Source organism: Tasmannia lanceolata, unplaced genomic scaffold (genome assembly GCF_043159265.1).
Source record: "Tasmannia lanceolata isolate RefF3 unplaced genomic scaffold, GAP_Taslan_0.1 ptg000019l, whole genome shotgun sequence".
NCBI lineage: Eukaryota > Viridiplantae > Streptophyta > Magnoliopsida > Canellales > Winteraceae > Tasmannia > Tasmannia lanceolata.
The window spans coordinates 14,497,522-14,514,302 of record NW_027518696.1 but is presented as its reverse complement, the minus strand read 5'-3'; the positions used below and the strand labels follow the sequence as shown (position 1 = coordinate 14,514,302).

General features: G+C 39.9%; 2 protein-coding genes across 3 annotated transcripts in view; one reads left to right on the top strand and one right to left on the bottom strand.

Annotated features, from left to right (window-relative positions):
• LOC143852516 (ARM repeat superfamily protein) overlaps window positions 1-16,781 on the top strand; it is a 112,332-nt gene that overhangs the window by 69,440 nt on the left and 26,111 nt on the right. For both annotated transcript variants that reach the window (XM_077361913.1, XM_077361914.1), the window contains 3 exons: window positions 2,340-2,438; window positions 2,603-2,787; window positions 12,166-12,501. In XM_077361913.1, the coding sequence (XP_077218028.1) occupies window positions 2,340-2,438; window positions 2,603-2,787; window positions 12,166-12,501 (620 nt within the window). The remainder of the gene's footprint in view (window positions 1-2,339; window positions 2,439-2,602; window positions 2,788-12,165; window positions 12,502-16,781) is intronic.
• On the bottom strand, window positions 13,883-14,506 carry LOC143853232 (uncharacterized). Its single transcript, XM_077362969.1, has 3 exons — window positions 14,464-14,506; window positions 14,169-14,373; window positions 13,883-14,073 (listed from the first exon to the last, which is right to left on the bottom strand). Exons 1-3 carry the CDS (start codon window positions 14,501-14,503, stop codon window positions 14,001-14,003), a joined length of 318 nt encoding a protein of 105 aa, XP_077219084.1. The 5' UTR covers window positions 14,504-14,506; the 3' UTR covers window positions 13,883-14,000.

The window sequence follows — 16,781 nt, the reverse complement described above, 5'->3', positions numbered from 1 at the left end:
CGTTTTCTCGGGCGGGTTGGGTTCTGGTTGAAGCGTTGGGGAATCCGACCCGAGATAAAACCCGACTTTGATGTTTCTTTTATCTCCTTTCTATGAAGAGTATTAACTACCTGGGAGCCGAGTTCAGAAGTGACGGAAGGGGAGCCCTTGGGTTTGACTCTGAAGTGTTTTGGAATGGACGAAAGGAAGAAGAAACAATATCTTTTGTACATCGCGAACCTTCAATCCTTTTCAACGGTGCTGATGAAGTGGTGGATAAAACTGGAAAGGAAAAGCCCTGGTGTTGTTTTCGTGGAAAGAGAAAGCCATCAAACGAGCGATCAGGATCGTCCATTAATTTGATCGTCCAGTCATAATTAAAATCACTTAGAAACCCTAATATGTCGGCGGAGAACTCTAGGTATGTCTAGTCAAATCAGACTACACTGCCTTTCTGCATAAAGTTGTTTCATAGCTGGTTTTCCCTGTTCGTTATAGTTGCTTGTGTTGTGCATTGGCCGTTGGTTTAGGTGTTGATCAGCCATTCTATTTCTTTATCTGCAATTTGATTGGTTTGAAGGAGAAGCCTCGGATTGAGGGATTTAGAAAACACAAAAGGGTGAAAACAAGCAAACTTAGTTACTCTACCACCGTATGAAGAGGTTATATGTTAGAGACCATGGAAGATGGGTGAGTTTTTGAAGGTTTTCAAGGCCGAGACTATGGGGCGGAAACAGAAGTCGATTCTCGGGTGGTAGACCACAAAGCAGGAGTTTCTCCCTCTGTCTTGTAGCAGCAACATAAAAAATAAATGGCTCCCACACTAAAGCCTTGAAGACGTAGATCTGTCTGCTCCTGTGCTCACAAACCCACTGATTCCATATGTTGATCCAACAAATGTTACATTACAGATCAGATGGATATTTTTCCCTTTTTTGTTGATGGCTGGATGTTTTTCCCTTTATCAAAGTTAAGAAGACCTTACTATGTCTCCCGATTCAGCATATTGCCTACGAGGTTGGAGAGAACAAGAAATGCAAAACCCTTGGGTCAGGTTGGGTTAGGGTTGAGTTATCCAATGGCGGGTTGGGCTCGGGTTGACTTGAGAGTCGGGTCGGGTTGGGTTCTGGTTGAAGTAATTATCCCTCGAGTTGGGTTCGGGCTGGCATCAACCCGGCCCAACCCGAGTTGCACCCCTAATTTGTACTTTGAGTTACTGATGAGTGGACCCTTGGTGGTGTGGACAGCCCCCACATCTAGGATAATAAAATGTCCATAATGGAATTAGAACCTAACTAAAACAGAAAGAAACCTAATCTAAAATGTCTCTCTTACAATCTCAACTCAACAAAGCCTTTGTCCCATAAAATAAAAATAAAAAATAAAAGCAAGGCTCAAGTGGGCCGTGTCACATCAGATACCCTTAGGACATTTATCGTTCCATATACCCCATCCTTGAGCCTATTTTCCCTAGATTGGTGGTTACTTTGGGCCCTAGATTTCACCTTTTTTGTTGATTTTCAGATTGTATTCAGATCCCATATTTATTGCTCCCCATATTTATTTCTTTTGCTATCTTTTGGTGTTACTTATAAAAAAAATTCATATTTGGACACATATTTAAGATCATTGATGAAATTTCTTAAAAGTCTTAACTTTGAAATAAATACCCCAAGGGAAAATTAATGAACTTTTCGAATGCGTAATCTGATATTGGGATTCAATGTGCTATTTTATGTAAAGATAAACCCATTAAGCTCCAAAAGGTTCTCCGGAATCACCCGCGAACCCTTAGGTTTTCACCAACATGGGTTTCCTTTGCCATGACCTGGTGTCCATGGTCTTTGGCCACCCTTGCTGCCCCATGGCACATCTCTATATGCACATCGGTCTGGACATTGGCGTTGGTGCAAGGTCAAGCCAACATTTATACCACTAGGTCATTTGTCTGACACGTCAACTTTAATATCAAGCTCCCTAAGGACATGCTTGACTAATGGGAGAAATATTGGATTTTCCTTCCTCTCATCTATCTCCTTTCTTGGATCAAGCTTCCTGATGCGACAACTCATTCTCCTTTCATAGATCTTTGTGTTGTTATAGGGGCTTTTGGATGTTGACCTCTTGGAAGCTTCTTCTAGTTTTCTTTTGGCACTTCACAATCATTGTTGGGGTTACCTCATAGCCTATAAGACTAAAATTGCAATATTTCCTTTTATGTTTAAATTTCAAAGTTTTCTACAATGTTACTCCGATCAAATAGTATTTCAAATGTGAACTCATTTTATCATATTTATGAACATTATAAAGTACTGTCTTAGCTGTTGCATTGAATTAATGTTCTCAACTTATTGCTACAGGGTGCTGGAATTGCAATTCGGCCACATTTGCCTGATCTTGTCTGTTGCATGCTGGAAAGCCTTTCAAGCCTGGAAGACCAAAGGCTCAATTATGTTGAGGTTTCGATGAGCCACTCTTATCAATTTTTAACTTTTAAGTATAATTGAATGAGTTACTCCTATCAATTTGAAACTCCTTTTCATTTCAAAAAGTCATTCGATATCAAATTTTGCATTTATAATCTTATTGATACAATAATTCTTTTTCTTTTTTCTGAAACTAGTTGCATGCAGTAAATGTTGGAATTCAAACAGAGAAGCTTGAAAATTTGAGAATAGCGGTTGCAAAGGACTCTCCAATGTGGGAAACTCTTGACCTTTGCCTTAAAGTTGCTGATAGCCAATCATTGGATCTTTTGGTTCCTCGTCTCACACAGTTAGTCAGGTCTGGGGTTGGCCTCAATACAAGGTATGCTGAAGGGTCATTTTTTGATAAACTCCTGTAATTTATGAGTTTATTTGTTTGAGAGTATAATTGTTAGTGATTTATTGCTGATAGAGTTGTCTAATTTGCAATATTTTGTATTTGTTGGCCTGATCCTCCGCCTGTATTTTCTTCCAAGCCTGCTAATTGGGCTCTATATTAAACTTTATCTTTGTTTACTTTTTGCTTTTGGTTTTCATGAACTTCATGTGTTAAAAGAAAAGGATGTATGTTTTATAAAATGAAAGCGTGGATTATGTGCTGCTCAAGTGTGTCAATCAGCCAAAAACCTGCATCTTGGACTTGAATTTAGCGATACCAATGAAATTATGTTGAATACCTTGATTAGTCAACTTACGATCCATAAAATAGCGATTAATAAATATTTATATAAATGATAAAACTACCCTTTATTTCTTCAAAACTCAGCCTCAACTGAAGCATAAGTATCAATCAAGAACTGTTTTTCCCTAAGGCTCTGTTCACTTGTTTTCTCCCTGCAGGAAAGGAAAAGAAAGGAAAGGAATCTGACGTGGCAAAATGGAAAGGAAAGGAAAAGAAACTGCAATTTTCCTTCGCTTTCTCGCTGTTCACTTGCCCAGAAAGTGAGCGAAAATATGCAGGAAACTTGTTTTCTTGCTGTTCACTTGCCCGGAAAGCTAGGGAAAATATGCAGAAAATCATATTAAACATATTTTTCACCAGATTTTTTTTTTGGCAACAGAAGCTTTCACGGAACTCCGTCGATACCCACGGAGTTCCGTGAAATAGTATGATCCACCAACAGAAATTAAACATAAGTTATAACATTTCCACCTAACACATACACCCAAAATATAGATAAACATCACATAGTTCATATATAAACGGTTCAACAAAAAATAGATAAACATCACATAGCCAAACGGCGCAGAATGCGCCCCAACATCTCCACTCGGTCCATCTTGTCTAGAGAAAGGAAGGCATCAGCTTCCTTGTGATGCCCGTGCAGGTACACATAAGTATCAATGAGCTCACTTGACGAAACCATCACCTCACCAGTAGTAATTTTGGTATCAGCAACCATTCTAATGCCCAGTCTGCATATAAAACCATAATATGAGTCAACATACCTCATAAACAAGCGAGAAAAAGTCTAAAATGCTACTTTCATAGGTACTAACCTCACACCAATGGCTAAACCCAAAAACCAAGGAACACTGTGGATGTCCTCTTCACGCTTGTCTTTCAAATGCTCCTCATGGCGCTCATCATATGCATTTAAGGCTGCTTCTGCCTCCTTGTGGCATAGGAGCGATAAGATGCTCCACTATACCTGTTCACTTGAAGGTGACAATCTGCCTAACTGTCGAATATGCCCACCTGTCGTCCCTTGAAAACCGCATAAAACTTATCATTCGCCATTACCTGATACCACATAAACAACACATACATAGTTGCAACAACAAATGGTAGATAAAAAACGTTTACTTAGATCCATAAAACCCATCCACCCAAAAGAGCATTCAACAACACATACATAGTTCCATAAAACCCATCCATTAAAAAGAGATAGAATGATGCACTAACAAACCCATACACCCAAAATATAGATATAAGAATTCCATCAAACCCATACATAAGTTAGTTCATCAAACCCATACTAACAAACCCGTCAAACATCACATAGTTATAACAATTCCATCAAACACATACTAACGAACCCATAAAACCCATCCATAAGTTACAACAATTCCATCAAACCCATCACCCAAAATATAAATAGACATCACAAAAGTTGTTCATACATAAACGGCTCAACAAAAATACCCAACAACCCAAAAAATCATCCTACCATAAAAGGACTCATAACTACATAGCCAAGCGCTGCAAACTGCGCCCCAACATCTCCACTCTGTCAATCTCGTTCAGAGAAAGGAAGGTCTCAGCTTCCTTGTGATGCCCATGCAGGTAGACATAAGCATCAATGAGCTCACTTTTGGGGAAACCACCAATGTTCAGCACGGCATCTTTAAGGTTAGGGAGGCTGTGCACCTCACCAGTAGAAATTATGGCATCAACAACCCTATTAATGCTGGAAGACACAACCTGCAACTCCGTTAGAAGTGCAGCATTAGGACGCTTCTTTGACTTCTTCCCACCACTAGCAGAAGTTGGGCCCCTGATAGGAGAGGAGTCACTAAAGCCCATGCTACCATCTACGGCAGGTGTAGATGTAGAAGTTGTAGCACGAGGCGGAGTACGGAGGAAACTGTCGTCCATATCATCGAGCCGAACTGGAAGGTTCGATGAAGAAGCACCCGGTGTGTCCTTCGTCGCCTGAGTGGGGTCCGCTCTCCTATCTCTCACCTCCTCCCCATGTGCATAATCATCATCGCAGACAGCTTTCATTTCTTCGTAGAATGGATACCGTTTCGAAAAGTATCTCTGGTGTTCTGGATGCAACTGCTAAAAATAATGGTCATTGTCACGGAGAGATGTTTTAAACACGTAACTTATAGTTCATACGCGGCGATATATGGAAAAAATTTATTACCTTCAAATAATCATTCTTCACTTCTTCGTCAACCGATACCTTGCAGAAGGTTTCATCCTAGCCAAAGCCACTGAGATTAATAATGGAGTTCAGAGTCCTGTTGTCTTCAGTGTCTTTAACCGAATCTTGGGGATCTTTTGTCAAGGTCTTGTTCAGGACAGTAGACACTTCCTGCGCAACAGCATTGTAAGCGCACTCCTTGAACCCGGCACCAGTCTTCTGCCCCTCAGCTATCTGATTCTTAAGGGCTGCCAAGAGAACCCCATTCATAGTTCTATTCCACGAGAGATTCCCCTTCTTTTCGGTCATACCTGCCCTTGTTGTCATCTCGCCTGTAAATTTCCGAAAGCCTTCATATAAAAAATATTCAATCAAAGAAGTATAGATAACCAGTACTAATGCAAACATAGAAGTAACATTAACCAATACTAATGCAAACATAGAAATTACATCAACAAATCTCAACAAAGCACACCAAATGAGTATCTATAAAAATAGTACACCACAAAGGAATGAATATAAGCTACGGTTCTAGCAAACTACGCATCGAAATTGTAAAAGCCACATCCATACTCAGGTGCGCAACTATTGCGACCATGTCATTTGCTAACGACGACGACGTGCTTGGAAATCATTCCACATCTGATTCATGATTGCGGTTCGAATGCTACGACCTTCGCTTACATCCTCTTCCCTGGTCATAAGAGGAGGAGCAGGTCCTTCTTCCTCCTCTTCCTCTTCAGTTGAAAGCGATTCCAGCTCATCGTCAACAACCTGAATGTAGGAATCGTCGGGCATCTTCCTCCTAATGTGGTTGTGGACGCAGCAACAGGCCAACACTATGTCGATCTGCTTGGAGTATGAGTACATGGGTGCTGAATTTAATATGCTGAATCGCTTCTTCAGGACACCAAAAGTTCGCTCGATTACATTCTTGGTTGAAGAATGCCTTTGATTATACAACTCCTTGAGTTTTCTAGGTCTGCTCCCTCTAATCTGATTGAGATGGTAACCAATACCTCAGATTGGAGTTATAAAATGGGACAGGCACGAATACCCGGCATCACCAAGGTAAAACTTTCCTACAATCAAACAAAGGATTATACTTAAATTAGCTAAGTACTACGGAAACCGCATTGATACAAACGGAATAATAAGTTAACTATTACCTGGCAAAATGGGAATCCCGTTCGGCTTTGATATAGCAGATGCTAACACCCGTGAGTCCGATGCCGACCCCTCCCACCCACAAAGGACGTACGTAAACTTTAGGTCAAAGTCGCAACAGGCTAACACATTTTGGGATGGGAAGTGCTTACGACAAATATATCTTTTTTAAATGTCCTGAGATACTTTTGCATGAATGTGTGTCCCGTCAGTTGCACCTATACAATCCTATAATAAGGACATTCTGATGTCAACTATAAGTGTAAACATACCGGCCTCAATTACTAACAACCAACAGTCGAAATGCGTAGCTATTGTAGACATACCTTAAAGTAAGGCATGAAATTAGGATTATCAAGGATTGTCCGTGGTGTCTCCCTTGAGGGACGTAATATGAACATGTCTTGCAGAATGAGAACAACATTGAGAACCTTATTAAAATACTTTGAAACAGTTGCCCCTGACCTTCTTGTGGTTGCCCTAACAGTACGATTCCTTTCGTTGTGTGCAATCACACTTAAGAAAATAGCCACATGTTCCTCAACATTGCACTGAATTGTGTCTTCCAGCAAGGTGGTGTTTCTGAAAAGGCCCACGAAAGTGCAGAAGCACCGAACATCCATACGAAGAAGAGCAACACAATGGTCATCTGCGTGCGTGATACGTCTAACAAAGGTCCTACGGGTTAAGTACCCGCTTTCGTAAGGGGCTCTTTTAATATTTTGCTCAAGGTATAGTCGAACCCTAAGCGTAACTGCAGCCGCTGCAGAGATTACTATAGCTGCAGCTCGAAGGATCAACATGCGCCTATCTGCTGGTTGTCGAGGCATGATGGTAGCCCTACCAAATATTAGAAAAACCACATAATTTAAGATAAGAACCCAACCACCAAAAACACGATAACCACATTGCAAACCATTGAAACAATCACCCACAACCACCCAACAACCACCAAAGCTCCAAACAGCTATCAACCACCCAACAACCATTGAGACAACCACCCAAAACCACCACAGCTCCAAACAACCATAATCCACCAAAGCACCAAGAACCATAATCCACCAAAGCACCAAAAATATAGTTCAAGGTTATACATAACCAATAAGAAGCAATAGGTGATAGTAATTCAAATACATAAACTAAATATACCCATGAACGAACCCATCTGCAATTTCTTCAAACATAACAGGAAAAAAATGCGCAAAATTTAACTGTTGATAGCGAAATCCGATCCTTTGATTCGAATAAGAAAACCCAATTTAAAGAAGAAAGCCTCCATATATAGGGTAAAACTCCAATAACATACAGTGACCGGCAAACCCCTTTCAAAACACCATTTTTTGCCGAAAATGGGGTTTTTGAAACACACACAGAGAGAGAGAGAGATCCCATTTTTTAAGAAAATTTCCACCATTTTCTCAACTGATCGAACCCCTTTTTTCAAACATTATTTCAAATCATAGAGAGAGCCCGGAAACCCCATTTTTACCGGAAAGAAGGGGTTCCGAAAACAAGAGAGAGAGAGAGAGAGAGAGAGAGAGAGAGAGAGAAGAACCCCCATCTGTTTTCAGAAAAAAAAACACGACACCAAAGTTTCACAAAAAAATGAAAAAGGAGGGAGATGGAGACGAGATCTAACCTGGAAGAGTTCGCCGAAAGGAAGAGCTCGCCGGAATCTTGTGATTTTGACGGCCGGATTTGGATGGGAGGAGGAGCGCTCGACCAGAAATGAGTTCTCGTGGAGTGGAGTTCTGAAAACCCTAGCAGGAGTAATTTTCCCGAGTGAGAAAAGAAAGTGCTTTTCCCATCCCTTTTGCGAGAAAATTTAGACCGATTCGGCGAGAAAATTTGTTTTCCACGTATTAAAAAGTAAATTCCACATCATTAAATCAATTTTTCCCGAGAAAGTAGTGAACGGCAAGAAAAGCAAAATCCCGAGAAAATTTGCCTTATTTTCATTTCTTTTCCTTTCCAAGGAAGGCAAGTGAACAGAGCCTAAAGAATTTCCAGCAGTTATCATTAGAGCTTTGTTGAAAATGTTTCCCATTTAATCTATAGATTTTATAAATGTAGTGTAGATATCTATAGATGCCACCTCTATTGTCAAATGCCAATCCACCTGTTGAGAATGGTCAAGTTATACACCTCTCGTATAGAGAGGTATTTCTTTCTATGTAACACGCATATCGCTCAGTTAAGCTTATCTGGGCTCGAGCTCAAAAACTCATGTGGGCCCACATTTTTGGGGTGATCCAAAGCATTCATTTGAAAGGCCCTTACATGGATAGGGTGCCTACAAAAAATCAGGTCCATAGGATTATCCTCCACAGATCTGCCCATTTTTCCCTCCACAAATGGATGGGTTATGATGATCCTATGGAACTAATTTTTTGTAGGCACCCTATCCATGTAAGGGCCTTTCAAATGAACGCTTTGTATCGCCCCAAAAATGTGGGCCCGCATGAGTGTTTGACGCTCGAGCTCAGAAACACTTTATATATATATATATATATATATATATATATATATATATATATATATGAGAAAACGGTTTCTACACACAAGTGTAGATAAGTTATCTACACACTAGCTTAAAATACAGTGGGGGCCCACATTGTTTCGGTGATCCAAAGCATTCATTTGATGGGCCCTCACATAGATAGGGTGTGCTCAAAAAATCAGCTTCATAGGATCATCCTAACCCTTCGAACCGTGGAGGCAAAAAATGGACAGATTTGTGAAGGTTTATACACGTCCATTTTACCTCCACAAATCATAGGGTTGGGATGATCCTATGGAGCTGATTTTTTGTGGACACCCTATCTATGTGAGGGCCAATCAAATGAATGGTTTGGATCACCCAAACAATATGCCCTCCACTGTATTTTAAGCTACTGTGTAGATAACTTATCTACACTTGTGTGTAGAAACCGTTTCTCTCTCTCTCTCTCTCTCTCTCTCTATATATATATATATATATATATATATATATATATATATATATATATATATATAATTATATATATATATATCAGTATGCGTGAGAGATATCTAATTTGTCTTATTCACGCATTCTCTTCTACACCTTTGCTCTCCCCTCTTATCCATTCTCAATCCTTCAATTTCGATTCTAACATGGTATCATAGCGAAAGATTGGAGATCGAGATTGGAGGTCCCTAGCCCTAAACCGAGAAATCCTAAAACCATAACCCAAATCAGTGCCGTGGGACCTTCCCTAACCCTAATCGCACCCCTCCTTGTCTATTTTCCTATTGCCGCACCACACTAAATCACCCTTTTCGTGGTTTTCCATCACCCCAAGCCACTCGCACCCCAACACTCCACCCAAACAGTGTCATAGCACCCTGAAACTTCTTTTTTTGTGGATTTTTACCCCCCGCCCCCACAGCCACTCGCACCCTACCCTTTGTACCCTTAATGTGCCGTACCACCATTAAACCTACTTTAAACCTCCGAATACTAACCCTAACCCATTACTCCATACAAATCAGTTCCTAAACTTGCTTTATCTTTCTCATCTCGTGGTTGGTTCCAGGCAATTGTTTGGTGATTTTCTCATGTTGTGGTGTACGTTCGTGGTGTTGTTGCCCCTTTCTATCCCGGAACCGTGCTTTATTGTGTGAGATAGCTTGTTCCTTTCAGAGATACTTTATTAGTTGTCATATGAATGTTTATTTATTGCATCTATTGGTTCCTTGAGCCAGGAAACGAAGCTCAAATAAAGTAATTCAATGAATATACTCATTTGTGTGAGCTGTAGCACTCTATTCTGCCTTGCATTGAGCAACCAAAATTTCTTCCTTTTCACATGACCAAATTTCTACCAGATATGGGGGCAGAAAGAAAAATAGAACGGTTGAAAATTAGGATGAAATCTTGTTCCTCAACTTACTTGACTAAGCAAATGAAGTCCGTATGTACGTCAGCTTTCCTTAGCTGTACATTATGCGACTCTTTCGGCTTATTGATAAGGGCTCCCCACTACCATAAGCTCCTCACTATACTATAATCTACTACAACTCTTTCTAAACTTGTTGTATTTCAGTCGATGGATGACTGAACTGGTCTTCAAACCGTATCTTTAGTTATGAATTTCTACTCAACTTTTGAATAGATGCTCATTCACCTCAAAATCCATCATTAAAAGCTTCTTGTTGATGAGGGAAATACCCAAAAAGTGACGGATATCGATTTCATTGAACTGTTGGGGAATAATTAAGTGATACTTCTCGAAGAACTTTTCCTAGAACCTCAAATCTCTTAAAAGTCACTCATTTTGGTATTTTGACTCATGAAGTGGGTAATATATCCCCCGACCCACTTAAAAAAAATGGAAGTCACAGTTTCCACAACTTGACGTGACACTTGTTAGGTGTACACCTTAGTGCCCCTCGATATGCCTCTGGCCCTAGGGCATACGCCTTACAAATATCGCACCTTTTGCATTGCAACTTGGTGCATTTTTCTGAGTGAGGCGAGTCAGTTATCCGCACTTTTCTATCATTGCGCCTCATTTACTCTTTTAATCCTGAATTTGATGATACTTCCAATTATACCAACCTACACATGCCCCCACCCCCTACCCACAATCAATCGGTGCTAGTTATTGTCATTTCATTCCTCGACCTCATTTGTCCAGTAAGAAATGTGGAACAAAAGAAGGATCCTCTTGCTAGGAATTAGATCCTGCTCTTTGTTCCCATCGTCACAGAAAATGGGGAAATGAATTGATCGATTTATCGGATCCTAAGTCAGGATTGATGGGGCTTGAACCTGCAGCTTCCATCTTGACAGAGAACTGCTCTTACCGATTGAACTACAATCCCAGGAAAATGAGGTGTACAGCCGCAATGGGGACAATGGAAAATCAGAGAAATTGGAAACAAGATTTGGATTTTTCTTCAAAATAGAATACAATACAGTAATTTATTAGAAATAACAGGCATACAGGATAACATCAAACAAAAAATGCTTTGTGAAATTCATATTAGCTAGAAGAAACAAGACCATCGTACATTTTCCTTGAAACTGTTTGTACGTGAAAATTGTAGAGCACACGAACTAGTCAAGGATCATTTTTTAAAATATTTATAAAAACATATTACTTCTAGGTTTTGAAAGATAAATCATGTAACTTCAATAAAATCATCAATAGAGGAATGACACATCCTTGTTCCCAAATGATAGTATGCATCGACTTAAAGTGGATAACTTCTAGGCACAGTTGCACAAAAATCATAGAGAAAGCCCTGCTACGGTGATTGGTTGCTCTATAGTACTTTTATAGCATGGGAGAGAAATTGTGCAAGAGTACAATAGGATGATTCACAGTAGAAGTTGTGCGGGCTTCGTCTCCCAAGAGATGGTAGCTAAGCCAAACTTAAAGACAAAAACATCCAAACCTCTACAAATTGCATGGTTCAGGAAATGTGTCATTGTACAATTGTCAAAATGATGCCTTGCTTCGTCTTCTTTTGAAAACCATTGTCAGAATTAAGTGCTATATAGAGTTGCATTAGCAGTACATATAACAAATACTACCTAAAAATTGACACCAAGTAATTCATGATATCAAATACTAAATAAAAGTTGACACCAAATATCATCACTTTACATTTTTTTATTAATCTTGCTTCAGGGTGGGCGTTGCCAGCTTCATTAGTTTACTAGTTCAGAAAGTCGGTGCCGATATCAAACCTTTCGCCAGCGTGCTATTGAGGCTCTTGTTTCCTACTGTACAGGAAGAAAAGAGTAGCTCTGCAAAGCGCGCCTTTGCAGCTGCTTGCGCAATCATTTTGAGGTATGCGGGTTCTTCTCAGGCTCAAAAGTTGATTGAAGACACCGCTGCCTTGCATACAGGTGACAAGAATGCTCAGATTTCTTGTGCAATTCTACTGAAGAACTATGCACATCTTGCACCAGATGTTGTGAGCGGATACCATGCCATAATTTTTCCGGTTACATATGTTTCAAGGTCCGCATTTGACATTTATCTTTTTTAGCTTTTCTGTCTACTTGATCCTCTCAATGATCTTCATGATTGTCATCTTTAGGTACAATTGTTGGAATTGTTTGTTCAGAAATGCTTCTCCTGATTATGATGTATGTGTGCTTAACATATTCTTGTCAGACCTCTTTCGGTTTCTCCTGTTAATCACGATCCAACTGATGGATTAGCTTTAAAAAATAATGAACTTTTAATCTAGTTTATCCTGAAACATTATCATGGTGTCCAGGCTTTCTTTAAGCGATGATTTTAATAGTTTTATGTGTTCTTTCCAGATAGTCGGTCTTCAATGTGATCATGGTTTTAAATTTTGACCGAAATACTGAAATTTCGGTTGGGACCAACACCGAATCACATAAATCTGAAATTTTGGCCAGAATCCAAAATTTCGGGGAAAATGTAATTTTTTTTTTTTTTTTTGAAATAAACTTCTTCTTTCTTCCCAAAAACTTCAGCCAAAATTTCGGCACAATAATGAAATTTGGTTTTTTTTTAACCGAAGGTATTTCGGCCGTAATTTCGGTTTCAGCTATGTATGAAACCGAAACCGAAATTTTAAACCTTAAATGTGATTGATTGAACCCATGTGATGTAGCACTAGGCTTGGGTAATTATGTGCCTATTTTTAGCTCTCTCAAGACATTAGCTCATCTCATTTCTCCAACTCATCAAAATCTCTGCTACTACTGTGCGGTTGATATGACTCCCATTCTTTAAGACGTCCTCTAGTATTTGAGTTACATATGACCAATTCTCAGTTCTGTGGAGTAACGGTTCTGGTATCACTTTGAAAGACCTATTTTTAGCTCTCTCAAGACATTAGCTCATCTCATTTCTCACCTGGTTACAATCTCTCTGAGTCTTACTGCCTAATAGATTATTTGATCTTCTTTTGTGGCCAATTCTTGTGTATCAATCACTTATTTCCATAGTTGTAAATTCCGTTTCGGTCACCATTTCATTTTGGCCACTGAAACGAAATTTCGGTCATTTCGGTGCATTTCGGTCGAAACTTTTCGTTCACATAAAAAATATATTAAAAAATATGAGAAAAATCCAAAAAAAATAAAAAATCAATAGAAAAAGATGAAAAACTAATAAATAGTCCAAAATATGTCCCAAAAGGCATATTCATTACTTAAACACATAAAGTCTTGCATAAGTCCAACTGATAGTCTGATACATAGAAAAACATAAAAAAAAAAGATACATGAAAGTGAAACATAAACAATAGCTAGTAGCAACAACTCTCAGTCATCATACCCCGGATGATCATACTCAATGTCTTCTTCGTCGTCGTCGTTGTCGCCGTCCTCACCACATGGACCACCAGTAGGGACATCTTCTTCAAGAGGCATGAGAAGGTCGTCGTCGTCGTCCCCGGCCCCAACCACAGCAGTAGGTGCTTCAAGATTTTCCCACCCAATGTCTTCCGGCGTGAATATGTCATCTTCTTCTTCTGCAACCTAATCCATCATGACATCCAGATGGTCTATGCTCAAAGGGTCACTAGTGGTAGATGATTTCCTCAACAAGTCCCTGAAAAGGAAAACATTAAGTTTAATGTCAAAGGTTAAACTTAAAAGCTTAAAGTGATGAGGTGAGAGTTGAAAACATTATATTACGTTGTATACCTTTCTCGAAACTTAAGATTGTAATGGACAAACACCAAGTCATCTAATCTCTGGTGCTCCAACCTATTTCTCTTTGCAGAGTGAATGTGTTCGAAGGTGCTCCAATTCCTTTCACACCCAGTCGCATTGCAGGTCTGACTGAGGATTCTGATCGCAAAGGTCTGTAATTCTTCCACGTCACCTCCGAATTGATTCCACCATGCAACTGTAAAGTAACAAATAGTAAAGCATTATTTGTTGAGAAACTGAAAGTTAAAATGAATTATACTTAATTAAACAAACAACTCAAATATACCTGGTCCCAACTTCGTTCGGTTGCGGATTGCAAGCTTCATTCCAAACATACCCTAGCCTCTCGATAATCCTCAATCTGATTGGTGATGAGGTCTTGTGTACCTTCATCAGGTACCAGTCGAGTGATGCATGCCAACAAGCCTCTGGTTACTTCACTGTGCCTAGAGAAGGTAGGAGTGAAAAAGAGAGCAGGGTTAAGAAAATATCCTGCTGCATGGAGGGGACTGTGGAGTTGCCTATCCCATCTTTGGTCGATGATCCTCCAGATGGGATTGTAATCTGATTTTCTCTTCAACCTCTCCTTGATGTTCTCTTTGGCCTTATCCATGGCCTCATATAGGTAACCCATCGACGGTTTGTCCTGCCGATCTACCAAAACGCAGCACTCTCACTAAAGGCTCGCTGATGTTTAGAATGTACTTGCATTGGTCCCAAAAAGATTTATCCAACACAGTACTAACTACCCCTTCACTCAGTGGGTGTTGGACAAACCTACTAGTACTATACTCATCAGACACAAACATCTGCTGAAGTACTTTCAGATTCAACACCAGACTTTGTATGCTAATGAAATTTGTAGCAAATCTGGTTGCAGCAGGGCAGCACAACTCCTTCCCACCTGTGAACTTCTTCCTCATCAAATTCAAGAGGCTTCCATGGTTGTAGATGAACTTTGTAATCGTCTGAGCCCTCTCAATTGTGGTTGCTATGTGAGGAAATACAGTCGGTTTGCACAGATGCTCCAAGATGAGATCTAAGCAATGAGCTGCGCACGGAGTCCAGAAGAATGTACCAAACGCGGCTTCTAGTTTTTTCCCAGCCGCTTTGTAACTTGGCTCACTGTCAGTTACAAATTGCACCACATATTCCGGATTCACCTCTCCGACAATCTTTGCAAAGATATTGTATAATTCATCGGTATTCTTCATTATGCCAGATGCATCAACGGATTTGAGGAATATGACTCCTTTAGGGCAGTACACCAAAAAGTTGATTAGAGAACGTTGTTTGGTGTCTGTCCATCCATTTGCCATAATGCTACAGCCAGTGTATCTCCATGACATCTTAATCTCCTTCAAGTAGTTGTTTACCTCATCCACTGCATTCTTCAAAATGGGACCCCTTAAAGTATGATAAGTAGGTGCCTTATAACCCGAATCCACGGCATTCACAGCATCAAACATAGGTTGCCAGAAAGGTGAATTGGCAACGTTGAAAGGGAGATTGGCATCGTAGCAAAGCATGCCAACCGCCATGTCTGCTCTATCCATTGTTTCTTTAGTAGCCAAAGCACTTTTAATGCTTGGCTGGGCTCTAGGGGTTGTTCGTGGTGCAAAGAAATTCCTGATCCCTCCTGTGATTCCCTTCTTCTTCCTTTTTGTACCACTCGATTCTACAAGAACTTCCTACCTCTTCGTTGATGCAATTGTGTGCCAATGTCTTCTTCATCATGCTCTTCTTCTTCGTCTGGTGTGCCATAAAAACCTCCAACCTCTGCTCTGGATAGGCTCATCCTAGCCCTTTCTTTTCTCTTTGAATCTAAAAGTTGCTTCATTCGATATTTTACATCTTCAGTCACTTTTTTGCATGATGCTACTTCACCAGGAATAGCCGCTAAATGTTCTTTCAAGCGGGTTATACCTCCACCCGATATGACTTTGCCACAAAATATGCAAGTTACTTTATTTTTTTGACCCGGAACCAATGTACCGTAAGCCCATGCCGGGTCATCCGATCTAGCGGGTGCCGAACCAATAGAGGATGCTCCTGCAGAAGGTCCCGAGCCCGACCCACTCATTCTGAAATGGAGTAGAAGGGGAAAAATGAATTAGAAGAAAGAAAATTGAAACAAATTACAAAAAAATGAAGTAGAAGGGGACAATTGAAGTAAGAAATAAAAGAAAGGAAATGGAAAGAAATAAAGAGAACCTTGAGGTTGGACTTGAGTTGAAGAAAAGAAGAAAAAATTAGCCTTCACTCACTTGAAATAAGCCTTTGGAAATAGTCTTGACTTCTTGTAGTGGTAAGTTGAATGTATGCCTTCCCTTTGCTCCAAAATAGACTTGGATTGAGTTGAAGAAGAGGGTAGACTTGTAGGAAATTTAGTAGAATAGATAATGTAAGTGAAAGTAGAGAAAGGAGAATCACTTATGTGAAGGTGGAGGATAAGAAGGTAGGGAAAAGGCTATTTATAGAGTTTTTAATTGATTGTGCATTTAAAAATGACTAAAATACCCTTCCCAACAGTTATAAACGGTCACCTTTTGAGGTTAAAATGGTCAAAAACCAAAAAGAGCCGTTCCAGGGGCATTGTCGTAA